At 40.5% G+C, this 24,262-nt stretch overlaps 1 protein-coding gene across 1 annotated transcript; it reads right to left on the reverse strand.

Moving 5' to 3' along the window:
* Positions 1-14,334: 14,334 nt before the first annotated feature.
* LOC115567800 (tripartite motif-containing protein 16-like) lies at positions 14,335-17,550 on the reverse strand (the record flags this gene model as incomplete). Its single annotated transcript, XM_030394642.1, has 2 exons — positions 14,335-14,483; positions 16,143-17,550. Coding segments are annotated over 2 exons (1,557 nt in total), but the record flags the coding sequence as incomplete, so codon positions are not given.
* Between the last annotated feature and the right edge of the window lie 6,712 nt (positions 17,551-24,262).

Genomic DNA, 24,262 nt, shown 5'->3' on the forward strand with positions numbered 1-24,262 from the left:
CCTCCTGATGATATAAAGTCCTCCTCTCCTCCTCCTGATGATATAAAGTCCTCCTCTCCTCCTCCTGATGATATAAAGTCCTCCTCTCCTCCTCCTGATGATATAAAGTCATCCTCTCCTCCTCCTGATGATATAAAGTCCTCCTCTCCTCCTCCTGATGATATAAAGTCCTCCTCTCCTCCTCCTGATGATATAAAGTCCTCCTCTCCTCCTCCTGATGATATAAAGTCCTCCTCTCCTCCTCCTGATGATATAAAGTCCTCCTCTCCTCCTCCTGATGATATAAAGTCCTCCTCTCCTCCTCCTGATGATATAAAGTCCTCCTCTCCTCCTCCTGATGATATAAAGTCCTCCTCTCCTCCTCCTGATGATATAAAGTCCTCCTCTCCTCCTCCTGATGATACAGATTTACAGCCTCTTCCTGCAGTCGACCTCCTGCTAACACTTCAGACTTAACAGTGCAGATATCAGATTATGATCTTTCTTTGGTTGTTTATCTGTTTTCTCTGTTTTACTGTGAAGCTCCAGAACTGTTCTGTGGACTACGACACTTCTCTTTGCTGTTTGGTTGAACTGCTCCTTTAAACGCTCCTCTTGTTTAACCCCGTTGGTTGAAGCTCTACACAGACGTTAACATTGTGCATTAGGAGCAGTTTTCCTTCTTGTGTGTCTGATTGTGTTTTAATGAACTGAATGATCGTCAGAAGCTGCAGTATGACGAGTCACTGAGTGAATCTGTGACCTCAGAGTGTTTCAGAGTTTCCCCCCTCGTCCTCGTCCTCGTCCTCCTCGTCCTCGTCCTCGTCCTCGTCCTCGTTCTCGTCCTCGTCCTCGTCCTCCTCGTCCTCGTCCTCGTCCTCGTTCTCGTCCTCCTGCGTTGCTGCTGATCAACCGTGCAGAAACTCGGTGAGCCCGTCACACCACATGACCATCGCCTCACTCACAGAGACGCCGCCTGACGCAGGAGCCACGAGCTCGTTGTGTGATGTGGTGCTCCCTGCTGATCCTCCTCCACCTCCTCCACCTCCTCCACCGTCACACTGTGGGCGTTCAGCCAGAATCTGCAGCAGAACAATGGTGTTCCTCTTCAATCAGCCCTCAGCTCATCTGACACAGTGTAGTTGATAATGTGGTGGAGGAAGCCGTCGCTGCAGATGAATCAGATCTGAGAGCAGTGAAGTGAAACGTCGACCATTTCTGTTGCCTCCAAAACCCGCTCAGACTCAGAGACACCAGCTGATGACATCATGTGGTCAAAGTCTTCATACGAGACATCGAGACGACGACGTCCCTCCTGTTTTAATAAAGAGTCAGAGGTTTTCTGTCTCCTTGTTGTAGTTTATGTCCAAAAATCTTAATTTAACATTCACAATAAAAAATACAAATTAAAAACACGACTGACTCTTATTTCACTTTACTTTGAAGCTTCTTTGGTCTCTGCTCCGGTCCTCAGCCGAGGTTCTGGTCTCTGCTCCGGTCCTCAGCCGAGGTTCTGGTCTCTGCTCCGGTCCTCAGCCGAGGTTCTGGTCTCTGTTCCGGTCTTCAGCTGAGGTTCTGGTCTCTGCTCCGGTCCTCAGCCGAGGTTCTGGTCTCTGCTCCGGTCCTCAGCCGAGGTTCTGGTCTCTGCTCCGGCCCTCAGCCGAGGTTCTGGTCTTTGTTCCGGTCCTCAGTTGAGGTTCTGGTCTCTGCTCCGGTCCTCAGCCGAGGTTCTGGTCTCTGCTCCGGCCCTCAGCCGAGGTTCTGGTCTCTGCTCCGGCCCTCAGCCGAGGTTCTGGTCTCTGCTCCGGCCCTCAGCCGAGGTTCTGGTCTCTGCTCCGGTCCTCAGCTGAGGTTCTGGTCTCTGCTCCGGCCCTCAGCTGAGGTTCTGGTCTCTGCTCCGGCCCTCAGCCGAGGTTCTGGTCTCTGCTCCGGTCCTCAGCCGAGGTTCTGGTCTCTGTTCCGGTCTTCAGCTGAGGTTCTGGTCTCTGCTCCGGTCCTCAGCTGAGGTTCTGGTCTCTGTTCCGGTCCTCAGCTGAGGTTCTGGTCTCTGCTCCGGTCCTCAGCTGAGGTTCTGGTCTCCGTTCCGGTCTTCAGCCGAGGTTCTGGTCTCTGCTCCGGTCCTCAGCTGAGGTTCTGGTCTCTGCTCCGGTCCTCAGCTGAGGTTCTGGTCTCTGCTCCGGCCCTCAGCTGAGGTTCTGGTCTCTGTTCCGGCCCTCAGCTGAGGTTCTGGTCTCTGCTCCGGTCCTCAGCCGAGGTTCTGGTCTCTGCTCCGGTCCTCAGCTGAGGTTCTGGTCTCCGTTCCGGTCTTCAGCTGAGGTTCTGGTCTCTGTTCCGGCCCTCAGCTGAGGTTCTGGTCTCTGTTCCGGCCCTCAGCTGAGGTTCTGGTCTCTGTTGGGTCTTCGTTCACCTCGGTCACTGTGACTTGTGATGGCAGGAGGAGCACAGCTGATCATTATCAACCAGAACCAGCACTGATCGATTGGAATGTTTATTTTGAAGATGTAAAGAACGAGAAAGCAAAAAGAAATGATGAGAGTATAAACATATCTCCTCCTCCTTTTCTCCATTAATCACTGAACGATGATCAACCAGCTCCTCATTGGTCGAAACCTTTGCTCTGATTGATTTACCTAAACATGTCTGAATATATCATTTTTGATATTTATAATTTTATTGTGATTTCGTCAGTGCATTACAAAAAACAAACAATACATGAACAGTATAGGACAGCCCCTTCGTAAGAGTAATGCATTAAATGAAGTAAACTCATATCTAGTGGTAAAGGGAGGAACAGGAAGTGTTTGCATTGCACACACTTAAAAACAATGAAAGGGAAGCAAAGAACAGCCAACAAACAGACAAAAACAAGGTATCATCAAAATAGGTTAGGAAAGGTTGGAAAAAAAAGGAAACTAAATAAATAAGAATAAAAAATAAATAAAAGGTAAAAGAGTTTTTACAATGGAACAATAGCTGTGAAGCCGTCAGGGCCCGGGAGAATACAAATGGCTTCCACTATTTCCTCCATAGTAATTGGCTGATCAAGTGAGATCACATGATGCTCTGACAGGGTGGGAAGACCAAGGGGAGTCAGAAACGTGTCGAGTTCCTGCTTGTCAGCTTGGGACTCGGATGAATAGAGCTTGATGTAAAAATCCCTGAATGCACCGTTTATCTCCCCCGGGTCTGTAACAGCACGTCTCCCTGAGCTCTTGGAGGGCTGGAATGGAGCGTAGAGCCTCTTCTTCCTTAATGTATGTTGCTAGCATGCGTCCAGCCTTGTCCTCTTCTTCAAAGAATTTTTGCCGAGCCCTAAACAATGCAAACTCAGCTTTATGGGTTAATGTGGCATTTAATTCATATTTGAGTCTGGTTATGGTGATCGAATTGGTAGAAGATGTATTGTGTTTGAAAACGTTCTCCGCTATGTTAACTTTTTTCTCCAGCTCGAGCTGCTTAGTGATGCTAGTCTCTTTTTTAAAGGAAGCATGTTGTATGATATGGCCTCTGGTGAATGCCTTGAAGGCTTCCCAAATTATGCCAGCGGAGGGTGCAGAAGGCAAGTTAGTTTCCTTATAAAGGTTAATTTGGGTTCTTAAAGACTCTTTGAAATCCAAATCCAGGGGGAGGCTGGAATTGAGTCTCCACCTGCGGGAGCGAACTGTTTTGTTATGCTGAGAAGTACAGGGGCGTGGTCAGAGATAAGTATATTGCCAATGAGGATGCTGCAGAAGAGGTGACCGAATTCTAAATAAGAAAGAAGTCTAGTCTTGACAGTGTGCTGTGAGGGGATGAGTAAAAAGTGTAATCTCTAGCAGAGGGATGTAGCAGACGCCAGACATCCACAAGTCCCGAGTCCTTACAAATGTCCTGTTGAGCCTGTAGAGGAGGGTCCAAGATATGATCTAAAACTAGGCTAAAGTCCCCCCTATAATGACTGGATGGCCCCCTAAATCATTTATCCTTGACTCAAGATTCCCGAAGAAGGCGGGGTCTTCAGTGTTTGGAGCATATATATTGACTAGTATTACAGTTTGGCCTTGAGTTTCAGATTACAGCAGCAGAAAACTTCCAGCTCTGTCACTGACTTCTGCAAGGCATTTAAAGTAATGACGTCCCTACTCCTATTAGTCCTGCATGAGGTGAAAACCCGGCTCATCCAGCCCCGGCGCAGCCTTTGGGCTTCCTCTGGCATCAGGTGCCTCTCCTGCATGAACACAACATCACATTTCTGGGATTTAATAAAAGACATAACCTTCTGTTTTTTGATTGGATGATGCATTCCCCTTGTATTCCACATCATAAAGTTTAACCCATGGTTATTATCTGTTGTCAGTCTGTGAGCAATGGTTAAATATCCCTGTGTAATAAAGTAAAACAAGTTTGAGCTGAGTGACCAGGATGTGTACCGTCATACTGCTGGAGTTGGACACAAAGAAAAAGAAATCATAACTGAAAACATTAAGAAGGGGGTGCCTGAAAAAGGCAAGAACTAAAGCTGGGTGATCAAAATAGAACTTCACCCATGGGCGCTTAAGCAGCACCGCGTTTACAAAAAAAAGACACTTGGGTCCGTGGTTAGTGACAGCAGCAGCCTTGTGTCACAGCAAGGGCCATTAAAGTATCTGAGTGAGATTAGGATGATTTACAACGTCTCTCTAATGTGAACAGACAAGAAATAGAAAAACAAGGGTCTTTAACCAATTCTGAAAAATTAACATATTATGATGCCAACTACATTCAGGTCTTTGAATTCTTATCCTTTATTTAACTCTTTTTATTTTGTATCATTTTTTTACAAGATTGTCTCGGATCCAAGAATATATTGTTCCAAAAATGTAGTTTGAAACTCTCAATATGTGAAATTAAACCCCGAGTTCGATTTTCTTTCTGAGTAAAGTGTAATAAAAGTTCAGATCATCAGTTCAGCCAATATTACCAAAGAGTGAGACCTCACCACTGTTGGTTGATCATCTCTGGAGAGCTGCTGGTTGTGGGGAGAGAGTGATGAAGCTGCTCGCTTTGTTTGGGTCATCAAACTCGCGTCGGACCTCAGGTGTCTTAATCACCAGCACAGCAGGATACATGAGGGAAAATCTGATGCGTCATTCGTGCAGCAGCTTCTTGCACTGGTTGAACTTGGAGCGCATCTCCACGACTGGTCTGGAGTAGTCAGGAAGACCATTATGTGGTGGCCTTTCCATTAGGGGTGGGCGGATCAATCCAAATATCGATAGTATCAATATCAAGGTGAGTATTGGTATCGGATCGATACTAGCGTGATGAGATCGATATTTTTGTTGTAGTTTCTCTTCTATAAATTCAGCAAATCACAGAGTTTATGTGAGCGCAGCGTCTCTCTCAGTCCTTAAAGCACAGCGCTCCTCTTCACCTCTCACTCCGCTCACTCAGGTTCACTGGAACTGGAACTCAAAAATAAATACTTATATTAAGATATATAACCTACCTCACAATATAATAACCCTTTTGTGTATCTGTTGAAGGAACATTAGTATTCCTATTTAGGCTACATGCAGATAGGTTATAGATTTAATTATGTTAAATGTAAAATGTAAAATCTTCATCCTGTGTTTCATCGTTATCATAATCATGGTCAACTAATTAAAGGCAAGAGTACAAAATCATTCACTGATCAGGAATTTTCAAGTAAAAGTCAGTATCGGTATCAGCAATACTGGCCCTGTATTTACTTGGTATCGGATCAATATCAAAATTTGCAGTATCGCCCACCCCTACTTTACATGTCACTCTCCCCGCCTTGCATGCCGCTGTGACAATCTGCTCTCTGTCCTGGACCCGGAGGAACCTGGCGAGGATGACTCATGGTTGAAGATCACCATCTGGTCTGCGCCTGGCGATGGTCCTGTGAGCACGGTCGATCTCCAGCCCGTCGGGATAATTTTGCATAAGAAGATGAGGGCGTCCCGATCTTCACATCCCTCGGGGAAACCAACAAACCGTGAGTTATTGTGCCGGTTTCTGTTCTCTAAGTTGTCAATTTTGCAGTGGAGTTGTTCAGCTTCAGTCTTGGAGGCCGGAGGGTCATTCATCAGAGCTTTATTTGCATCTTCAAGAAAGTCCAGCTAGCTTCTGCATCGCCAATACACGTTGCCACTTCTGCTATCTTGCTTTCAACAGCTGTGGTTGCTCGCTGAATGACGTTGAGTTTTTCCTCTTGTTTCTCCGATGTCTCTTTGAGTAGTGCGTACATTTTTGCAATGTCCGCTGCCAGCGAGGCGGGCTTGCTGGGTTTAGCGTCAGGGCTAGCTTGGTCTGGTTGGTTAGCATTGAGACTGTGAGCTAGCCCAGACCTTGCTGTCGTGTTGGAGCTGTTTCTTGTGGGGATACCGGGTGTTTTCGGTTGGTTAGGCATTGTTGGTTCACTTGGATATTGTGGTTAGAGAGAGGTTAAGTCGTTCCAATATCTCACTTTGTCATGCTATTTACTGCGTCCATGCTGGAACACCGCCATGCTCTCTGCCCGCCTCACGTGACTCCGTCTAAATATATTATTACCTTTTATATTTGTCCAAAACATAACTTGACCAGGTATCTTTCTGAAGATGAGTATATTATTTTTATACACATATAATATATAATATATATAAAATATAAAAAAGAAGAAAATAAGAATAAATATTGAATAACTAACTATCTAGAATAACTAACTAGAATAACTCAAATGTTTCCAGGACCAGGAAAAGTTCTGTTAGTTCTGTTAATATGTGGTCTCTCCAGAACCTGCTGGTTCTAGGACAGTACGTGTGTGACAGAGGACGTGCTGCCCTCTGGTGGCTGACAGACCACCTCTCTGAACAAACAAATGGACCTTAGAGGACACACAGTTTATACTGTGGCGGACCCTGCCACCTCTATAGCTTCACACAGTGCTGTTGGACCTTATTCTCCTCTGACAACAGCTTGTTTATTCACTGATGGAACAAAGTTCATATTACATCATTAACATTGTAAATATTAAAATTCTGAGTTTGAATTTCTTCTCCTAATCTACGTAGTGCTCCTTTAAAGAGATTAAACACTCAGTATTGAACATATTTGATCAGTTGTAAACAAAAAGCTGTCTGAATTCTTGATGGCGTCACGTTTCAGTCTTCGCGTGGAGAAATCAGTTCCTGTGAGTTACGTAACGTTTGCTGTGTGACATAATCTCTGTCATCACGATCCGTCACACTCAAACAACCAGCTGTCTGTTCTTGTGCACAAACACTCCTGAATGAATAGTAAAACGTAACTGCAGCGATTCAATCATTCATGTGACTCACGTGTTATTTGTGTTAACTGTTGGGTCGTTTAATTTAATGAGACACAAAATCTGTTGTCTTTTTAATTAAGATGTCCACTTTATGAAAACACATAATGTCGTCACAATTAGTAATTAAGGAACAATTGATCAGTGAAAAACAAAATAAAAACTTTTTTTTTTATTAAAAATACTGAAACTGCAACTTCACTGAAGTCGATCTTTTTCTTCAGTCAGACAGTATGTTTTAATTTCTGTTTCTTTCTTTCTTCTTTATGCGCATTACTAATTAACTTCATAATATGAAATAACATATATAAAACTTACTAACATTTTTCAACAGAAAGGTTGCCATCAACTTCAAACATTAACAGATAAAGATTTCTCATTTCTGAAAATAACTAAAAAAAATGTGTTTACAAATAAATAAAATAATAAAATAAATAAACATGAACTTTTTGTCACAATTAGCAACAAACCACATTAAAAAACAGATGTGAATTTTTTATGTTACTTTTGACCAGATTTACAGCAATATCTCTTGTAAAAATATAATGTAATATAATGTTAAAACTAAATGTTAAATTCTAAATCTAAATGTTAAATTCTAAATCTAAATGTTAAATTTGAAGCCAAATGTTAAATTCCAAATCTAAATGTTAAATTTGAAGCTAAATGTTAAATCTAAATGTAAATCTTAAATCTAAAGGTTAAATTTAAATATAAATGTTAAATATAAATATAAATGTTAAACTTAAATATTAATGCATATAAAGGCTTTCTGTTTGAATTACACAGCGGTTCGTCTTTACACCAGTGCTGCTTGGCTCTGTATTAACAAACAACAGTGGAGAACTGGCGAATCACCACTGCATTGATAATGTGGCTACTTTGTGTGAAAAGGGCTAATGACAGCTAAAGCAGACACCACAGCACTCGGTAGCTTTTATTTTGACACTTTCGGTGACAGGCATTGAGAATTTTCATATTAGCTAAATATTTAGTTTCACCCATGACATTTTGATCTAACATATATATTTAACATTTAGATTTATATTGAACATTTAACATTTAGATTTATATTGAACATTTAACATTTAGATTTATATTTAACATATATATGTAACATTTAGATTTATATTGAACATTTAACATTTAGATTTATATTCAACATATATTTAACATTTAGGTTTATATTTAACATAGATATGTAACATTTGGATTTATATTGAACATTTAACATTTAGGTTTATATTTAACATATATATTTAACATTTAGATACAGATTTAACATTTAGATTTATATTGAACATATATATGTAACATTTAGATTTATATTGAATATATATATGTAACATTTAGATTTAGATTTAACATTTAACATTAAGATTTATATTTAACATATATATTTAACATTTAGATTTAAATTCAACAAATAGATATATATTTGACATTTATATTTATATTTACATTTAGATTTAACATTTAGATTTATATTTAACATTTAACATTTATATTTAAATGTAACATTAAGATTTATATTTAACATTTAGATTTATGTTTAACATATATATTTAACATTTAGATTTAGTAATTTTTAATGGTGTTTGTTGCTAAATGGGGCGAAAAGTTGCTGGGTTTTTTTAGCATGCTCAACTTTACCATCGGTGCCCCATATTCACTAACATCTTTATCTATTTGACCATGTTCATGCACCTGGATTAGCTGTAAAATGCCTTATCACGGAGCTGGAAGCTGGTTTTTCTGATTTGTAACAGATACGTGGTTCTCACAGGACAAACACAGGATGAGCTTATAGAATATGAAGCATTGCTGATGATTAAACCAGCCGACATGATAAAGTAGTTAACATGAGCTCAACCTGAACATCTACAGCGGTAAAATCACTGTGGAGGCACATTTCTGCTGTTTATAAAAGAAATGAATTAAACCAAAAGCTTGATGGAAAAGTTTTACCATGGTAAGTCATAAATATGATCAAATCCTAATTATGAGATTTAGAAATCTAAATTATGAGTTAAAAAGTCAAATCTATTAAATACAAAGTCAAAGTTATCATACACAAGTCATAATAATGGGATGAAAGATAGAAATAAGATAAAATAAAAAGTCATTTATTTATGAATATATGGAATACAAAGTCAACATACAATAAAATAGCAAACAAAAAAGTTACAGGTTATAATTATTAGATAAAAGGTTGATATCCAGATAATAACAATAGCAACATTATGAAAAAGTCATAATAATGAGACAAAAAGTCATATTTATGAAGCAAGAAGTCAAAATTAGGAGATATTAAGACAGATGTATGGAATAAAAAGTAGTGCAGCATAAACGTGAGATAAATAGTCAAAGATATACTGTATAATATAAAGTGACAATTCAGAATTAAGTATTAGATCAAATTCATGACTATAAGGTTAGAAGTCAAAATGTATCTTATAAGAGAGTCTTCCGTCACTGACACATCGTCGATGACACAAGTCTTCTTTGAGTTTCCACATTTATTATGTGATCAGCAGAGAAACTTCACAGATGTCATGTTTACTGTTTGATCATGCGAATAGACGCCCAGTGACAGTTATCGAAGAGCCAATGGTATCTGGAGCCGCCGGTCGCCACAAAGTTAGCGACGGTCTTCCTTCCCCGGAAGTTTCCTTCCATAACAGCCTGCGAGGAGAGAAACAGCAGATCAGATGAGTCTGAGCCTTCATCCTGTGATCTGTGATGAAACATGAAGATTTACATGAAGACTTACCCTCCACTCTCGACTCATGTATCGAGCGTTGACAACCACCGTGTCAGAGGAGACGCCGTATCCTTTTCCTTTGTGGATGAGCCACCGAGAGCCGTTGGCCAGCGTCACTCTGAGGAACAAACAATGTCAGTTCCTTGATGAGTCTGTCGGTTAAAGGTCGGCCAGCACCTGAACACTTCTTATCAAGGTGTGGGAGGTACCTGTACAGCTGTGTGTCCACGTGTAATGTTGGAAACACAACACAATCTACAGACTGTGAAGAGATAACAGTTCTGAAGTGATGATGTCTGTGTGTTGTGTTGTGTTGTGTTGTGTTGTGGAGTTATTCACTGAAGTTAGCATGCTAAAGCAAAGCTAATGTGCTCGCCCTGATACACCAACACTCCCCTGAGGCTCCGAGCTCCCCATTCAGACCCCCAGATGAAAGGCTAACCGAACCAAAAACAGTTAGCTGTTAGCCTGGTGATATACTGCCCCCTGTGTTCTGAGTATGAATTCAACAGGTGGCCAAGTCTTTCATATTGTATATTAGCTTCTGAGCTTCTTACTCACTCAGGACAGAAAACCTCAACACTGTAATCTTCCATCTTTGAGGAATCTGAACCTGGATCAGAACCACAGGTGCTGTAGACTGACCTGACTCCAGAGTGGCTGATTGGTCCCCACATAATGGGTAATCCAGCCAGCGGCCTCTTCATCAACTCCGCCTTGTACACCTTAGAGTTGTAGAGCCTCCTCAGGTCCGACCCCGACAGGTTGTAGTTGGAAGTGCCTGTCAGAGGAACACATCAGTCACATTAATGTTACCTGTGCTGTGAACACGCACGACTTCCACAGAGTGACTCACACAGCGGCAAAGATCAGGAAGTAGATTCATGTTGTGATTGTGGTGATGTCTGCAGTTAAACTTCTGAAGCAGTCGCAGAAATGTAGAGACATAAAAAGTATGTTTGCCTCTGAGATCGTGAAATATACACCGACCTGGAGTTAATGTACAGAAGTGTTCAGATGGATGAAAGTGACTCACCGCCTCCAGTCGACGCCTCCACAGACACAGCCAGCAGGGTCAGAACCACAGCAGACAGCAGCATGGTGCCAGAAAACATGTTGGATTATAATCTGCTTTGTTTCACAGCTCAGACAGACTCTCCTCCTTGTTTGGACCCGCTCAGTATTTACGCCCTCTTGCTCTGTTAATGAATAACATCACGGGTGCCTCCCCACATTTCCCAGAATTGCATTTGCGTGACACCTGAATTCGACTAAAGGCTTGATGGAAAAGTTTTCTCATAGTAAATCATATATATAATCAAATCCTAATTATGAGATTTAAAAATCTAAATAATTAAAAAAAAAAAAAGTCAAATAAGTTAAAAAGTCAAATCCATGAAATACAAAGTCAAAGGTATCATGCAAAAGTCATAATAATGGGATGAAAAGTAGAAATAAAATAAAAAGTCATATTTATTTTGGGGCAAGAAGTCAAAATTAGGAGATATCATGACAGATGTATGGACTAGAGTAGTGAAGCATAAATGTGAGATAAACAGTGAAAAATATTATGATATAAACTGATAATTCAGAATTAAGTATCAGATCAAAGTCATAATTAAAAGGTAAGAAGTCAGAATGTATCTTATAAGAGAGTCTCTCGTCCCGACAGGAGGATCAACAATTATGTATTTCTGTTTTCTTTCAATGTTCGACAGTATATAGCAATGGAACGTGCAATGCTGATAAAGTTTACCTTGACAAGCCTTCTTTGAGTTTCCACATTTATTACGTGATCAGCAGAGAAACTTCACAGTCGTCATGTTTACTGATCCATCATGTGAATAGACGCCCAGTGACAGTTATTAAAGAGGAAATTGTAGTCGGAGCTGCCGGTCGCCACAAAGTCGAACTTTATTTAAATCCCAAAAAATCAGTGAGGCTGAGCTCATTTTCACTGATGTTGAGAGCACAAATTAAAAACTTGGTGCAAAAATGTGATGACAAACAGAAACAACACACATAAACAGTCACCACTGTTGTTTCTTCCCTCTCTGATTGTAGCGTTCACTCATTGTTTACATGTTTTGAAAAAAAAAGATCTTATATATTGCACCTTTAAAAGCTTTTCTTATGAAGCTGCAGCAGTAAATGTTCAGATCAACCCTGAACAGGACGTGAGCACAACAGAGCTGATTAATGATCGATCACAAACCTCTGAAGTCTGTAAAGTATCATAGAAGTAAAACATTTACCTTATCAACTCAATCACAGTTGTTTGGAGCGGTCAGTAAATCCGCGCGCTCTCACGTTTCCTTAATGTCACGTTTGGCCTTTATTGAAGGATGATAACAGAATGATCATGAATACATTCACCTTCAGCCAAAGGGTCTTGTGTTGTTTGCCCTTCCACTCCAGTAAACACCTGTTCACCTGTCCTAAATCAAAGGGCATACCACGCCTACAGATCACATCACACTATCAGACATCAGATCATCATAAACATCATAATAACACCAACAAAACAGAAACCTCAACACAGTACATTCCAACACATGATCAGCATTCACATCAGAAAATGCATGATGCCTCAACATAATTGTGACTCAAAAGGGCAAATCTGAAAAATGGCTTCAACACTCCGGCTCCTAATTGACTGTTATAAGGCAATTCATACATATATACATTCATGAGGAGCCATGAACTCAAAAGTCCTTGGTGACAACATTTAAGATTGTCGAGTGTCCATTTTTTCTCCTTCAAAAAAGAAAAATCAAAAGTCCTTCAAAGTTTCAATAGTTAATTTCATCAAGAGTTCATAACGAGTTCATAAGTTAATTCTTAAATATTCAAAAAATAAAAATAGGTTCCTTTTTTTCTCAGGAATCACCAACAAGCATATTCGAGATAAGCATTCAAGAGTACATTTCACAACTCATTTTCATTTCCTTTCGATTCATTTCAAAAGTAAATCAGTGTCAGCAGTTCAGAAATATACATATGTCTCTTGATACTTCATAAAACATCATGAATACTCTATACAAGTCTTTATAGCTCGTCATTTAGAGTCAAAATAATATAATATATATATAATATAATTCAGGGTAGTTTATCAAGGTAAGGATTTTAGGGTAGTGGCAATGTACTGTAAATACTTAGGGGAGTAGGTTAGTCGGTCAGGTCTGATTGAGCTCATGTCTTTCAGGAGACACAGCTTAGTAATGGGCCTTTCCAACGTGCCATTTGGTGTCTTGACCCTGACTGTGCGTACATGTCACTTTTTGTCTGGAAAAGTGTCTGTGATGCGTCCCATTGACCAGGAGTTGCGTGGTAAGCTTTCATCAATGATCAGCACTATGTTTCCAAGCTTCAGATTTCTTTAGAACTCATTCCATTTCTGTCTCTCCTGCATCAATGGAAGGTGCTCCCGTGTCCAGCATTTAGATAGGTCTGATATATATTGGACCTGTTTCCATCTCCTTCTGGAATAAGAGTCCAGGTGGAAGAGTGGGCATTCCTCTCAGTTGAAGCAGGTGGTTAGGTGTTAAAGGTTCCGGGTCTTTCACATCTTCTGGTACTACTGTGATGGGACAGTTAATGATGACTGCCTCCACCTCGCACAGATCCGTTTGGAGACTTTCGTCATCCAGTGTTTGTTCCTTTGTGATTGAGCAGAGGATCTTTTTGACTATTCGGATGAGGCGCTCCCACACACCTCCATGATGAGAACCATAGGGAGGATTGAATGTCCACTTGATACCTTCAGCGTGAATCAAATACTGGATCTTATTAAGGTTAAGGTGAGTAAGGGCTTCTTGAAGTTCGCGCTCTGTTCCAATGAAATTTGTTCCGTTATCAGAGACAATCTCCTTCACTTGGCCTTGTCTGCAGAAAAATCTCTGGAGTGCAGAAATACAGGAGTCTGTTTTCAGGGAGGAGGTCATTTACAGGTGTACGGCTCTACTAGCAAGGCACAAAAACAAGGCCCCATACCTCCTCACTCTGCTGCGGCCACCCTTGACTTCAATAGGACCAAAGTAGTCTAACCCAGTATGGGCAAATGTTGGCAAATCAGGTGTTAAACGCATTAGAGGTAGGATGGCCATCTTTTGTTTCATCGCAGTACCATGCCATTGGCTGCAAAGAAGTCACCTTGTCTTGGAAGGAATGCTGTTGGATGTAGGACACAAGCTACTTCTCAGCCTCTGCAACATCCTCCACAGACAGTTTTTGCCCAGTAAGGTCTGATTTAACAGATGTGTCCAGAGAGTGACTTGCTTTCTTCTGTAGGCTCAAGTGTCTAAGACTTCCTTTGAATTTCAAGAGCCGAGCTGAGAGCTAGCCGGTAAGCAAGCAGGAAGGCAGGCAGGGAAGGAGGGTTGAATAGGGCTGGTGTGGAGGGACTCAGGAGAACACCAGCAGAGAGAGTGGATACTGCCCTGGAGACCTCTGTGGAATGCAATAAAGAGAAATGGCATGAGCACAAAACCAAGAAAGCAGGAAACACTAAGCAGCAGCATCATCAAGCCACCGTATAGGATGCAATCGTCTGGTGGTGGAGAGACCAGGTAGAAATACGCAGTCATGATGAGATGATCCCTCTCAGGTGTGCCACTCAGCTGTTGCTGCTGCAGCTGCTGCCACACACACACACACACACACACACACACACACACACACACTCTCTTTCTTTAGCATTCTGTTGATCCGAGAGGCAAGGACAGCGGCTGCAAGCTCCAGCCTTTGGATTGTCACTACTTTCAAAGGTGCAACTCTTGCTTTTCATATCACAAAAGCGATGTGAGGTTGTCCGCTGCTGCTTGTCAGTTTCAGTATCAGATCAAAGTCATAATTAAAAGGTAAGAAGTCAAAATGTATTTTATAAGAGAGGATCAATGAGAGCAGAGAAACTTCACAGACGTCAAGTTTACTGATTCATTTTGCGAATAGACGCCCGGTGACAGTTATTAAAAAGGAAATTGTAGTCAGGGCCGCCGGTCGCCACAAAGTCAAACTTTATTTAAATCTCAAAAGATCACTGAGGCTGAGCTTTCACTGATGTCGCGAACACAAATTAAAAACTTGGTGCAAAAATGTGATAACAAACAGAAACAACACACATAATCAGTCACCACTGTTGTTTCAGTATCACAGAAGTAAAACATTTACCTTATCAACTCAATCACAGTTGTTTGGAGCGGTCAGTAAACCAGCGCGCTCTCACGTTTTTAATGTCACGTTTGGCCTTTATTGAAGGATGATAACAGAATGATCATAAATACATTCACCTTCAGCCAAAGGCTCTCGTGTTGTTTGCCCTTCCACTCCAGTAAACACCTGTTCACCTGTCCTAAATCAAAGGGCATACCACGCCTACAGATCACATCACACTATCAGACATCAGATCATCATAAACATCATAATAACACCAACAAAACAGAAACCTCAACACAGTACATTCCAACACATGATCAGCATTCACATCAGAAAATGCATGATGTCTCAACATAATTGTAAATCAATGATGCAAATCTGAAAAATGGCTTTAACAACACGACTTTAACATCTCCACCAATAAGCGTCCTGCACTATAGACCCTTTACTACGAATTTATAAAAGTTTGAGTAGTTTGCAGGAGCACGAGTATGAACACAGAGAGGCTGTTTTTAAGACATGTAAATGTTTCAGTGTAAAGTATTTACTGACAGAAAACCTTTGGAAAAACTCCTTCATCTTTGAGACGAGTGAGCAGAAGTGAAAAGTTAACTCACATCTGGGTTTCAGGACTCGTTCCTGCAGAAAATAGTTTTATTACTGCAAAACTCTCGTCAGTGGAGCTAAATCACGATTATGTTTCCTCGTGTGTGGCAGGTCGTAACAGACATTTATTTTACTCAGAAACTTCAAACCTGTCACTTTAATAGCTTCTGTCTATTTGAGTTTACACAACTCAGCAGAGCTTCTGTAAGGAACATAAACTCCAGAACAGAGAGGTTCAGTGAATGTAGTCTGGACTATAGAGGAGAGTCATGGTGTCAGAGACTCTGTGGAAGGACAGAATACCTGCACTGTGATCCAGGTACACTCCAACTCTGGAGGACCGAGGACCTGAGACGGGAGTGTGGACATTGTTGTGATAAAACTCATAACTGCTACTGGAACAATCCAACACCCAAGATTTATCATTTCGACCAAATCTACATTCATCCTCGCTCCCATCTCTGCTGATACTCTTGTAGGCGACTCCGACACCAACTCCACACTTTCCATCGTCCCACTCCACCTCCCAGTAACAACGTCCAGTCAGACTCTCTTCACTCAGGACCTGATTACTGTTAGTGAACCTGTCTGGGTGATCAGAATAAGACTGTTGTCCAATCATTAATGTTGCTTTTCTGTTCCCCTCAGATAATAACAGCTTTGTGTTTGCTGTGTTTGGATCCAGTGTGATTACACATGAATATCTTAAGAAGTCAGCTCTGGTCTTGGGTTCTGGTTGTGGCAGTAAAACATCCACGTCAGTCACTGTCAGTGAGATGTTGGTCCATGTCTCTCTCAGGACGTCCTGTAGTTTGTCTCTGAGCTCTGACACAGCTGCTGTCACATCCTCAAAGTACTTGAGAGGACGGATCTTGATGCTGGATGAGTGTGTAGACTCACTGAGTGCTGACAGTGAGGGGTAGTTGTGTAGAAACTGGTTGTGATCCTCTGTCTGTGAGAGCTTCTTCAGCTCAGCGTCTTTCCTCTTCAGCTCAGTGATCTCCTGCTCCAGCTTCTCCTGAAGCTCTTTGACTCGACTCCCTTCAGTTTCCTGCTGGGATCTGACCTGCTGCTTCACATCAGAGCGTCTTTCCTCCATGAGACGGATCAGCTGGGTGAAGATCTTCTCACTGTGCTCCACTGCTTTATCAGCAGAGCCATTGATGGCCTCCACCTCCTGTTGAAGCAGCTTCACATCTTCCTCTCTGTCCTGGATTCTCTGCTGGATGTTGTGTCGACTCCCCTCCAGCTCTCTCTGCCTCTCAGTCCTCTCTGCTGCAGCTGACACTGTGTCGTGGCCTTTATGTTCGTCCACAGAGCAGAGATAACAGATACACTGCTGATCAGTACGACAGAACATCTTCATCACCTCATCATGACGAGAGCAGATGTTCTCCTGGAGCTTCTCTGACGGCTCCACCAGCTTGTGTTTCTTGAAAGCAGCTGATTCATAATGAGGCTGCAGGTGTTTCTCACAGTAAGAGGCCACACACTGCAGACAGGACTTAACTGCTCTCAGTTTCCTCCCAGTGCAGACATCACAGGCCACATCTTCAGGTCCAGCATAGCAGAGATCAGCAGGAGCAGCTTGGAGTCCAGTCTTCTTCAGCTGCTCCACTAAAACTGCTAACATGGTGTTTTTTAGCAGCTCAGGCCTCAGTGTGAAGCTCTTCCTGCACTGAGGGCAGCTGTAGGTTTTCTTCTCATCCTCTGTGTCCCAGTGATCGTTAATACAGTTCTTGCAGTAGCTGTGTCCACAGGGAGTAGTCACCGGATCCTTCAGTAGATCCAAACAGATCGAACAAGAGAAACTTTTTCTTCTCTTCGACAAACAAGCCTCAGTTAAAACCTGAATCTGTGAACATTTCAGTTTTAAGTTGTGAAACACTTCTCGGCTCCAACTGATCAATCTTCCTCAGTTTTCTCTCTAATAGTAAAAAACAGTTGACCTACAAATGGAGACACCAAACTGAACCATCAGAATATATCTACATTGTTTTTCTGACATCTTTAATGATCAACTCTGTCAAACCAACATTTCAAACAAATTTCATTAAATAGAATCCAGAAGGACGTGAACGAACCAGATCAGCTGCTCCCGAAGTTCATTTCTTCACTAACTTAAATCTATGAATCAAACAAATCTTTGTTTATTTTTGCATTTGATATTTTTTGTATTTTATTAACAAGAAGACTTTAATAAGTCACAGTAAAACTGAAGCCTGCAGTCACTGAGAATCATGAACCAAACAAACACTAATGAAGCTGATGATTTCTGCTTGTCTTGATTAAAATGATGTCGTCCCGTCTGTCTGTTAGTGTCGATGACTTCTGAGAGATTTCAACCTCTGAACGTCACCGGATCCCCTGAAACTGTCAGATATCTTCACACTGTGATAGAAGTCTGACTGTAGAAGGAAACAGAGAGAGATCGCATCAGTGGAAAATATTTTATTCTTCAACATGGTCTGAAGGACGGGAATAAAGGTGTAGTGAAAAACTAATGAGGCGTTTAAATACAAGGAAGCTCCAAAAGAGACCAAGATAGAAATGTAGGAGATCTGCAGTTCAATAATCATGTAGACAAAACAACACTGGACACTACCAATTTCAGGAGAACAGCCTAACTTTCCTTTACCTGCTCTGTTGAAATCCACATGGACTTCTCTGGCTTGAATGATATAACGGAGCTGTGCTCTCCAAAGTCAAGTTCAGGAACAGCCAGTTAGGTTACATATTGCCACTCAAAAATGAATAGTTTGAGGAGTTTGATCAGTAAAGAATTGCTATCATCAAATAGAAATATAAGCCCACAATGATCAGTAAAATGCTGATGGGTAATGACTGGACTTGAGAAGGGATGTTAGCACATGTCTCCACTGCTTGACAGAAAATACTGTTTTATGCTGTTAAATTACAGTTTCTTATTGTTAACTGAGCATTGACTGTTAATTTACATGTAAGTATGAATATTTAATAGTATTTTACAATTATTTTAAAAGATACTTTTGTAATCCACCTTAAACTTACAGCAATTTATTACAAATACTGTTTTATGCTGTTAAATTACAGCTATCTACTGTTAAACAACTGATTTAACTGTTAATTTACATGTGAGGGATGAATATTTAACAGTATTTTACAATTATTATAAAATACAGTAGAATACTGTTGTAAATCCACCGTAAATATTTAGCAATTCGTTACAGTGTATTAAAAAAACAGTTGTGAATTTTTTATTTACAGCAATAACCCTTGTAAAGATATAATGTCAATGTTAAATCTAAATAAAAAATCTAAATCTAAATGTTAAATTTGAATCTAAATGTTAAGTTAAATCTAAATCTAAATGTTAAAACTAAATGTTATTATAAATATGAATGTTAAATTTAAATCTAAATGTTGAATATAAATGTTAAATCTTACTATAAAAGTTCAATATAAATATAAATGTTGAATATAAATACAAATGTTGAATTTAAATATAAAGGGTAAAAGTTAAATCTAAATAAAAAATGTAAATCTAAATGTTAAATGTTCAGTATACATTTTGAATATAAATATAAATGTTAAATATAATATGAATGTTGATTATAAATACAAATACTAAATTGAAATATGAATGATAAAAGTTAAATCTAAATCTAAATGCTAAATGTTAAATCTAAATATTAGGGGTGAAGTTAAATATTTCGCTTATGTGCAAATTTACACTGTCAGTCACTGGAAGTACCAAAATAAAATCTCATTGAAGCTCTACAAGCAGTATTCGTGGTCTCTCTGGTAATCAGGCGGAGTGATTGCGCTGCACTGTGCTCTCATGTTGCCTGCCACCATGTCCAGCAACTTAGCTGGAAACATTAGTAGGGCCGTTTTTGCAGCAATACAGAGGTTCAGCAATGCTTCTGCAACAATAGTGACGGTTGAACTTTTGACTGAGGCTGCTTATTGCCGCGGTTTGGATGTCTTATAAGATAGTCTCTCGTCCCGACAGGAGGATCAATTACACAAGTCTTCTTTGAGTTTCCACATTTATTATGTGATCAGCAGAGAAACTTCACAGATGTCATGTTTACTGATTCATCATGCGAATAGATGCCCGGTGACAGTTATCAAAGAGGAAATTGTAGTCGGAGCCGCCGGTCGCCACAAAGTCAGCAACGGTCTTCCTCCCCATGAAGTCCCCTTCTTTAACAACCTGCGAGGAGAGAAACAGCGGATCAGAAGAGTCTGAGCCTTCATCCTGTGATCTGTTATGAAACATGAACATTTACATGAACATTTACTGTCCAATGTCGACTCATGTGCTGAGCGTCGACGACCACCGTGTCAGAAGAGATGCCGTATCCGCCTCCTTTGTGGATGAGCCACTGAGAGCCATTGGCTAGCGTCACTCTGAGGAACAAACAAACTTCTTATCAAGGTGTGGGAGGTACCTGTACAGCTGTGTGTCCATGTGTAATGTTGAAAACACAACACAACCTACACACTGTGAAGAGATAACAGTTCTGAAGTGATGCTGTCTGTGTGTTGTGTTGTGTTGTGTTGTGCTTTGGAGATATTCACTGAAGTTAGCATGCTAAAGCAAAGCTAATGTGCTCGCCCTGATACACCAACACTCCCCTGAGGCTCCAAGCTCCCCAATCAGACTCCCAGATGAAAGGCTAACCGAGCCAACAAGCTAACTGCAGCAACAGTTAGCAGCAGTTAGCGTTTAGCCTGATATACTGCCCCCTGTGTTCTGAGTATGAATTCAACAGGTGGCCAAGTCTTTCATATTGTACATACATTTCTGAACTTCTGACTTACTAAGGACAGAAAACCTGTCATCCATTGTCATCTTCCACCTGTGAAGAATCTGAACCTGGATCAGAACCACAGGTGCTGCAGACTGACCTGACTCCAGAGTGGCTGATTAGTCCCGCCACAGAGGAACTTCCCCCCAGCGGCCTCTTCATCCTCTCAGCCTTGTACACCGGAGAGTTGAAGAGCCTCGTCAGGTCTGACCCTGACAGGTCGTAGTTGTGGTTTGGAGTGCCTGTCAGAGGAACACATCAGTCACATTAATGTTATCTGTGCTGTAAACAAGCCACAGAGTGACTCACACAGCGGCAAAGATCAGGAAGTAGATCCATGTTGTGATTGTGGTGATATCTGCAGTTAAACTTCTGAAGCAGTCGCAGAAATGTAGAGACATAAAAAGTATGTTTGCTTCGGAAATTATATAACTATATAACTGTAACTATACACTGACCTGAAGACTTGCTGCCAGAGAACATGTTGGATTATAATCTGCTTTGTTTCACAGCTCGGACAGAATTTACAGCGTCCCACTCCTCCCTGTTTGGACCCGCACAGTATTTATGTCCTCTTGCTCTGTTAATGAATAACATCACAAGTGCCTCCCCACATTTCCCAGAATTGCATTTGCGTGACTCTTAAGTAGTAAGTTGTAAATATGATAAAATCCTAATTATGAGATTTAAAAATCTAAATTATCAGTAAAAAGGAAAGTCTATGAAATACAAAGTCAAAAGTATCATACAAAAGTCAGAATAATGAATGAAAAGTAGAAATAAGACAAAAAGTCATAGTTATTTATAAATGTATGGAATCGGACGTCAACATGTGATAAACTGGTCAAAAATATAAGTTATAATTATTAAATAAAAGGTTGATATCCAGATAAAAAAACATCAACATTATAACATAAAAAGTCATAATCATGAGACAAAAAGTCAAATTTATTGGGCAAGAAGTCAAAATGTATCTTATAAGATCTTAACAATAGAGGATCAATAACACAAGCCTTCTTTGAGTTTCCAGATTTATGATGTGATCAGTGGAGAAACTTTACAGACGTCATGTTTACTGATCCATCATGCCAATAGACGCCCAGCAGGGGCGTCGAACTGGGGGGGAAAGTGGGACTGATTACCAGGCCCCAATGGGGGAGGAGGTCCTCGAAAGGCCTGAAATAAAATGTTGTTTTTATTTCATTGTTTATTTCTAAATATTGTAATTGTAATTAGTCACTGTAATTATTGTCATAACTACCTCAAAATTGGCAGAATAAATCGGATGAGAGACTTTAGTCTGTTTAAAAAAATAGTAGAGGTTGTCTGAGGCCCCTCTCACCCCTCACAGTACAGAATGGTTCAGTCCACCTGCAGCTGCAGGAGCGGGAAGATGCGTCACAAACACCTTAACAAGCGGAGCTGCTCATCAACATGTCTTTAACCAAGAAAACAAAGTCAGGGAGCCTTAAACGAAAGGAAAAGGCAGAAAGAGAAAGAAAGCAAGGAGAGGAAGCCCACTGTAAAGCCCACTGTGATTTTGGGCTATATAAATACAATTGATTTGAATTGATTTGAAGAAAACTCCTCACACATTTCTTTCTAAAGAAAGGTGAGCACAGTTCACAGCTTACACAGTTTAAGAACAGTTAAAGCTGATAATAATATCAGCAGCTGTAAAGATTGAAGGCAGTCAGACAGACATGAATCTAGTTTCTCAGTTTGAGCAGCAGCAGGTTCCTCATCCTCATCTCATCCTCATTAAGTGCTGACTCAAAGTTATTATTACAAGTTTTCATTTCACATTACCTCGCGGTAAAACAGTTCAAATTTGGAGCGATATTTAGCTCCTTTTCCTGTAAGCTAGCATGATGTGTTTGGTATCAGCGATTCATTTCAATTTCAAGATTTCTATTATGGTTATTGCTTTAATAAATCTAAAAACTGAGCCCATGACGGCTTTCAGAAGACAGTCATGTTAATGCCAGATGATCCACCATCATTTTCAGAGGGTTGAGAGAGAGTTATAAAAAAAAAATACCCTATAATCCATATTTAATTCAGAATGAATTTTAATATATAAAAAACAGTTCTGAAATAAAAAGAGCATATGTGTGTGTATGTATAATATAGTTCAAATTCAGCTATCACTACAATAGAGTGTGTGGTCAGTAGTTTGGGACTCTCACCTTCCTGCTTTGCAGTAGGAACAGAGGAAAACATTTCTGCTGCATGCAGACTGTGTGACAATACAACTCTCAGTACAATCAGAGAAATGTTTATATTTTCTGGAAATCAGAAGATTAAATCGAAACAACTATATTACCTCATACATGTATTGTACTGTACACCACCTGTGAGTCAGTCGTGGAGATAAATTAGACCTGCATCCGGGACAACAAGGGAGACAGTGAGCAGTAACCAAGTAACTGTCATGTTGTTCTTTTCACAAATATGTGAATGATAGTCAACAATATCATTAAAATGCATAGTTTTATATAAAACAGCATCAAATTGTTTTGCCAGTCTATACAAGGGCCCAATTAGATTTCTTTTCATGGGGCCCAAAATCCCTGGCGGCGCCCCTGACGCCCAGTGACAGTTATCAAAGAGGAAATTGTAGTCGGAGCCGCCAGTCGCCACAAGGTCAAACTCTAATTTAAATCTCAAAAAATCATTGAAGCTGAGCTCATTTTCACTGATCTCTAGAGCACAAATAAAAAACTTGGTGCAAAAATGTGATAACCAACAGAAACAACGAACATAATCAGTCTACACTGTTGTTTCTTCACTCTGATCGTAGCGTTCACTCATTGTTGCATGTTTTGAATTGAAATTCTTCCGTATTGCACCTTTTAAAGCTTTTCGTGTGAAGCTGCAGCAGTAAATGTTTAGATTGAGGCTGAACAGGACGTGAGCACAACAGAGCTGGTTAATGATTGATCACAAACCTCTGAAGACTGTAAAGTATCACAAAAGTAAAACATTAATGTTATAAACTCAATCACAGTTGTACGACTTTAACATCTCCACCAATAAGCGTCCTGCACTATAGACCCTTTACTATGAATTTATAAAAGTTTAGAGTAGTTTGCAGAAGCATGAGTGTGAACACAGAGAGGCTGTTTTTAAGACATGTAAATGTTTCAGTGTAAAGTATTTACTGACGGAAAACCTTTTGAAAAACTCCTTCGACCTCGAGACGAGTGAGCAGAAGTGAAAAGTTAACTCACATCTGGATTTCAGGACTCGTTCCTGCAGAAAATAGTTTTATTACTGCAAAACTCTCGTCAGTAGAGATAAATCATAATTGTGTTTCCTCGTTTGTGGCAGGTCGTAACTTAACAGACATTATACTGAGAAACTTCAAACCTGTCACTTTAATAGCTTCTGTCTATTTGAGTTTACACAACTCAGCAGAGCTTCTGTAAGGAACATAAAGTCCAGCACAGAGAGGTTGAGTGAATGTGGTCTGGACTCTGTGGAGGAGAGTCATGGTGTCAGAGACTCTGTGGAAGGACAGAATACCTGCACTGTGATCCAGGTACACTCCAACTCTGGAGGACCGAGGACCTGAGACGGGAGTTTGGACTTTGTTGTGATAAAACTCATAACTGCTACTGGAACAATCCAACACCCAAGATTTATCATTCAACCAAATCTATATTCATC

This window comes from Sparus aurata, chromosome 17 (genome assembly GCF_900880675.1).
Source record: "Sparus aurata chromosome 17, fSpaAur1.1, whole genome shotgun sequence".
NCBI lineage: Eukaryota > Metazoa > Chordata > Actinopteri > Spariformes > Sparidae > Sparus > Sparus aurata.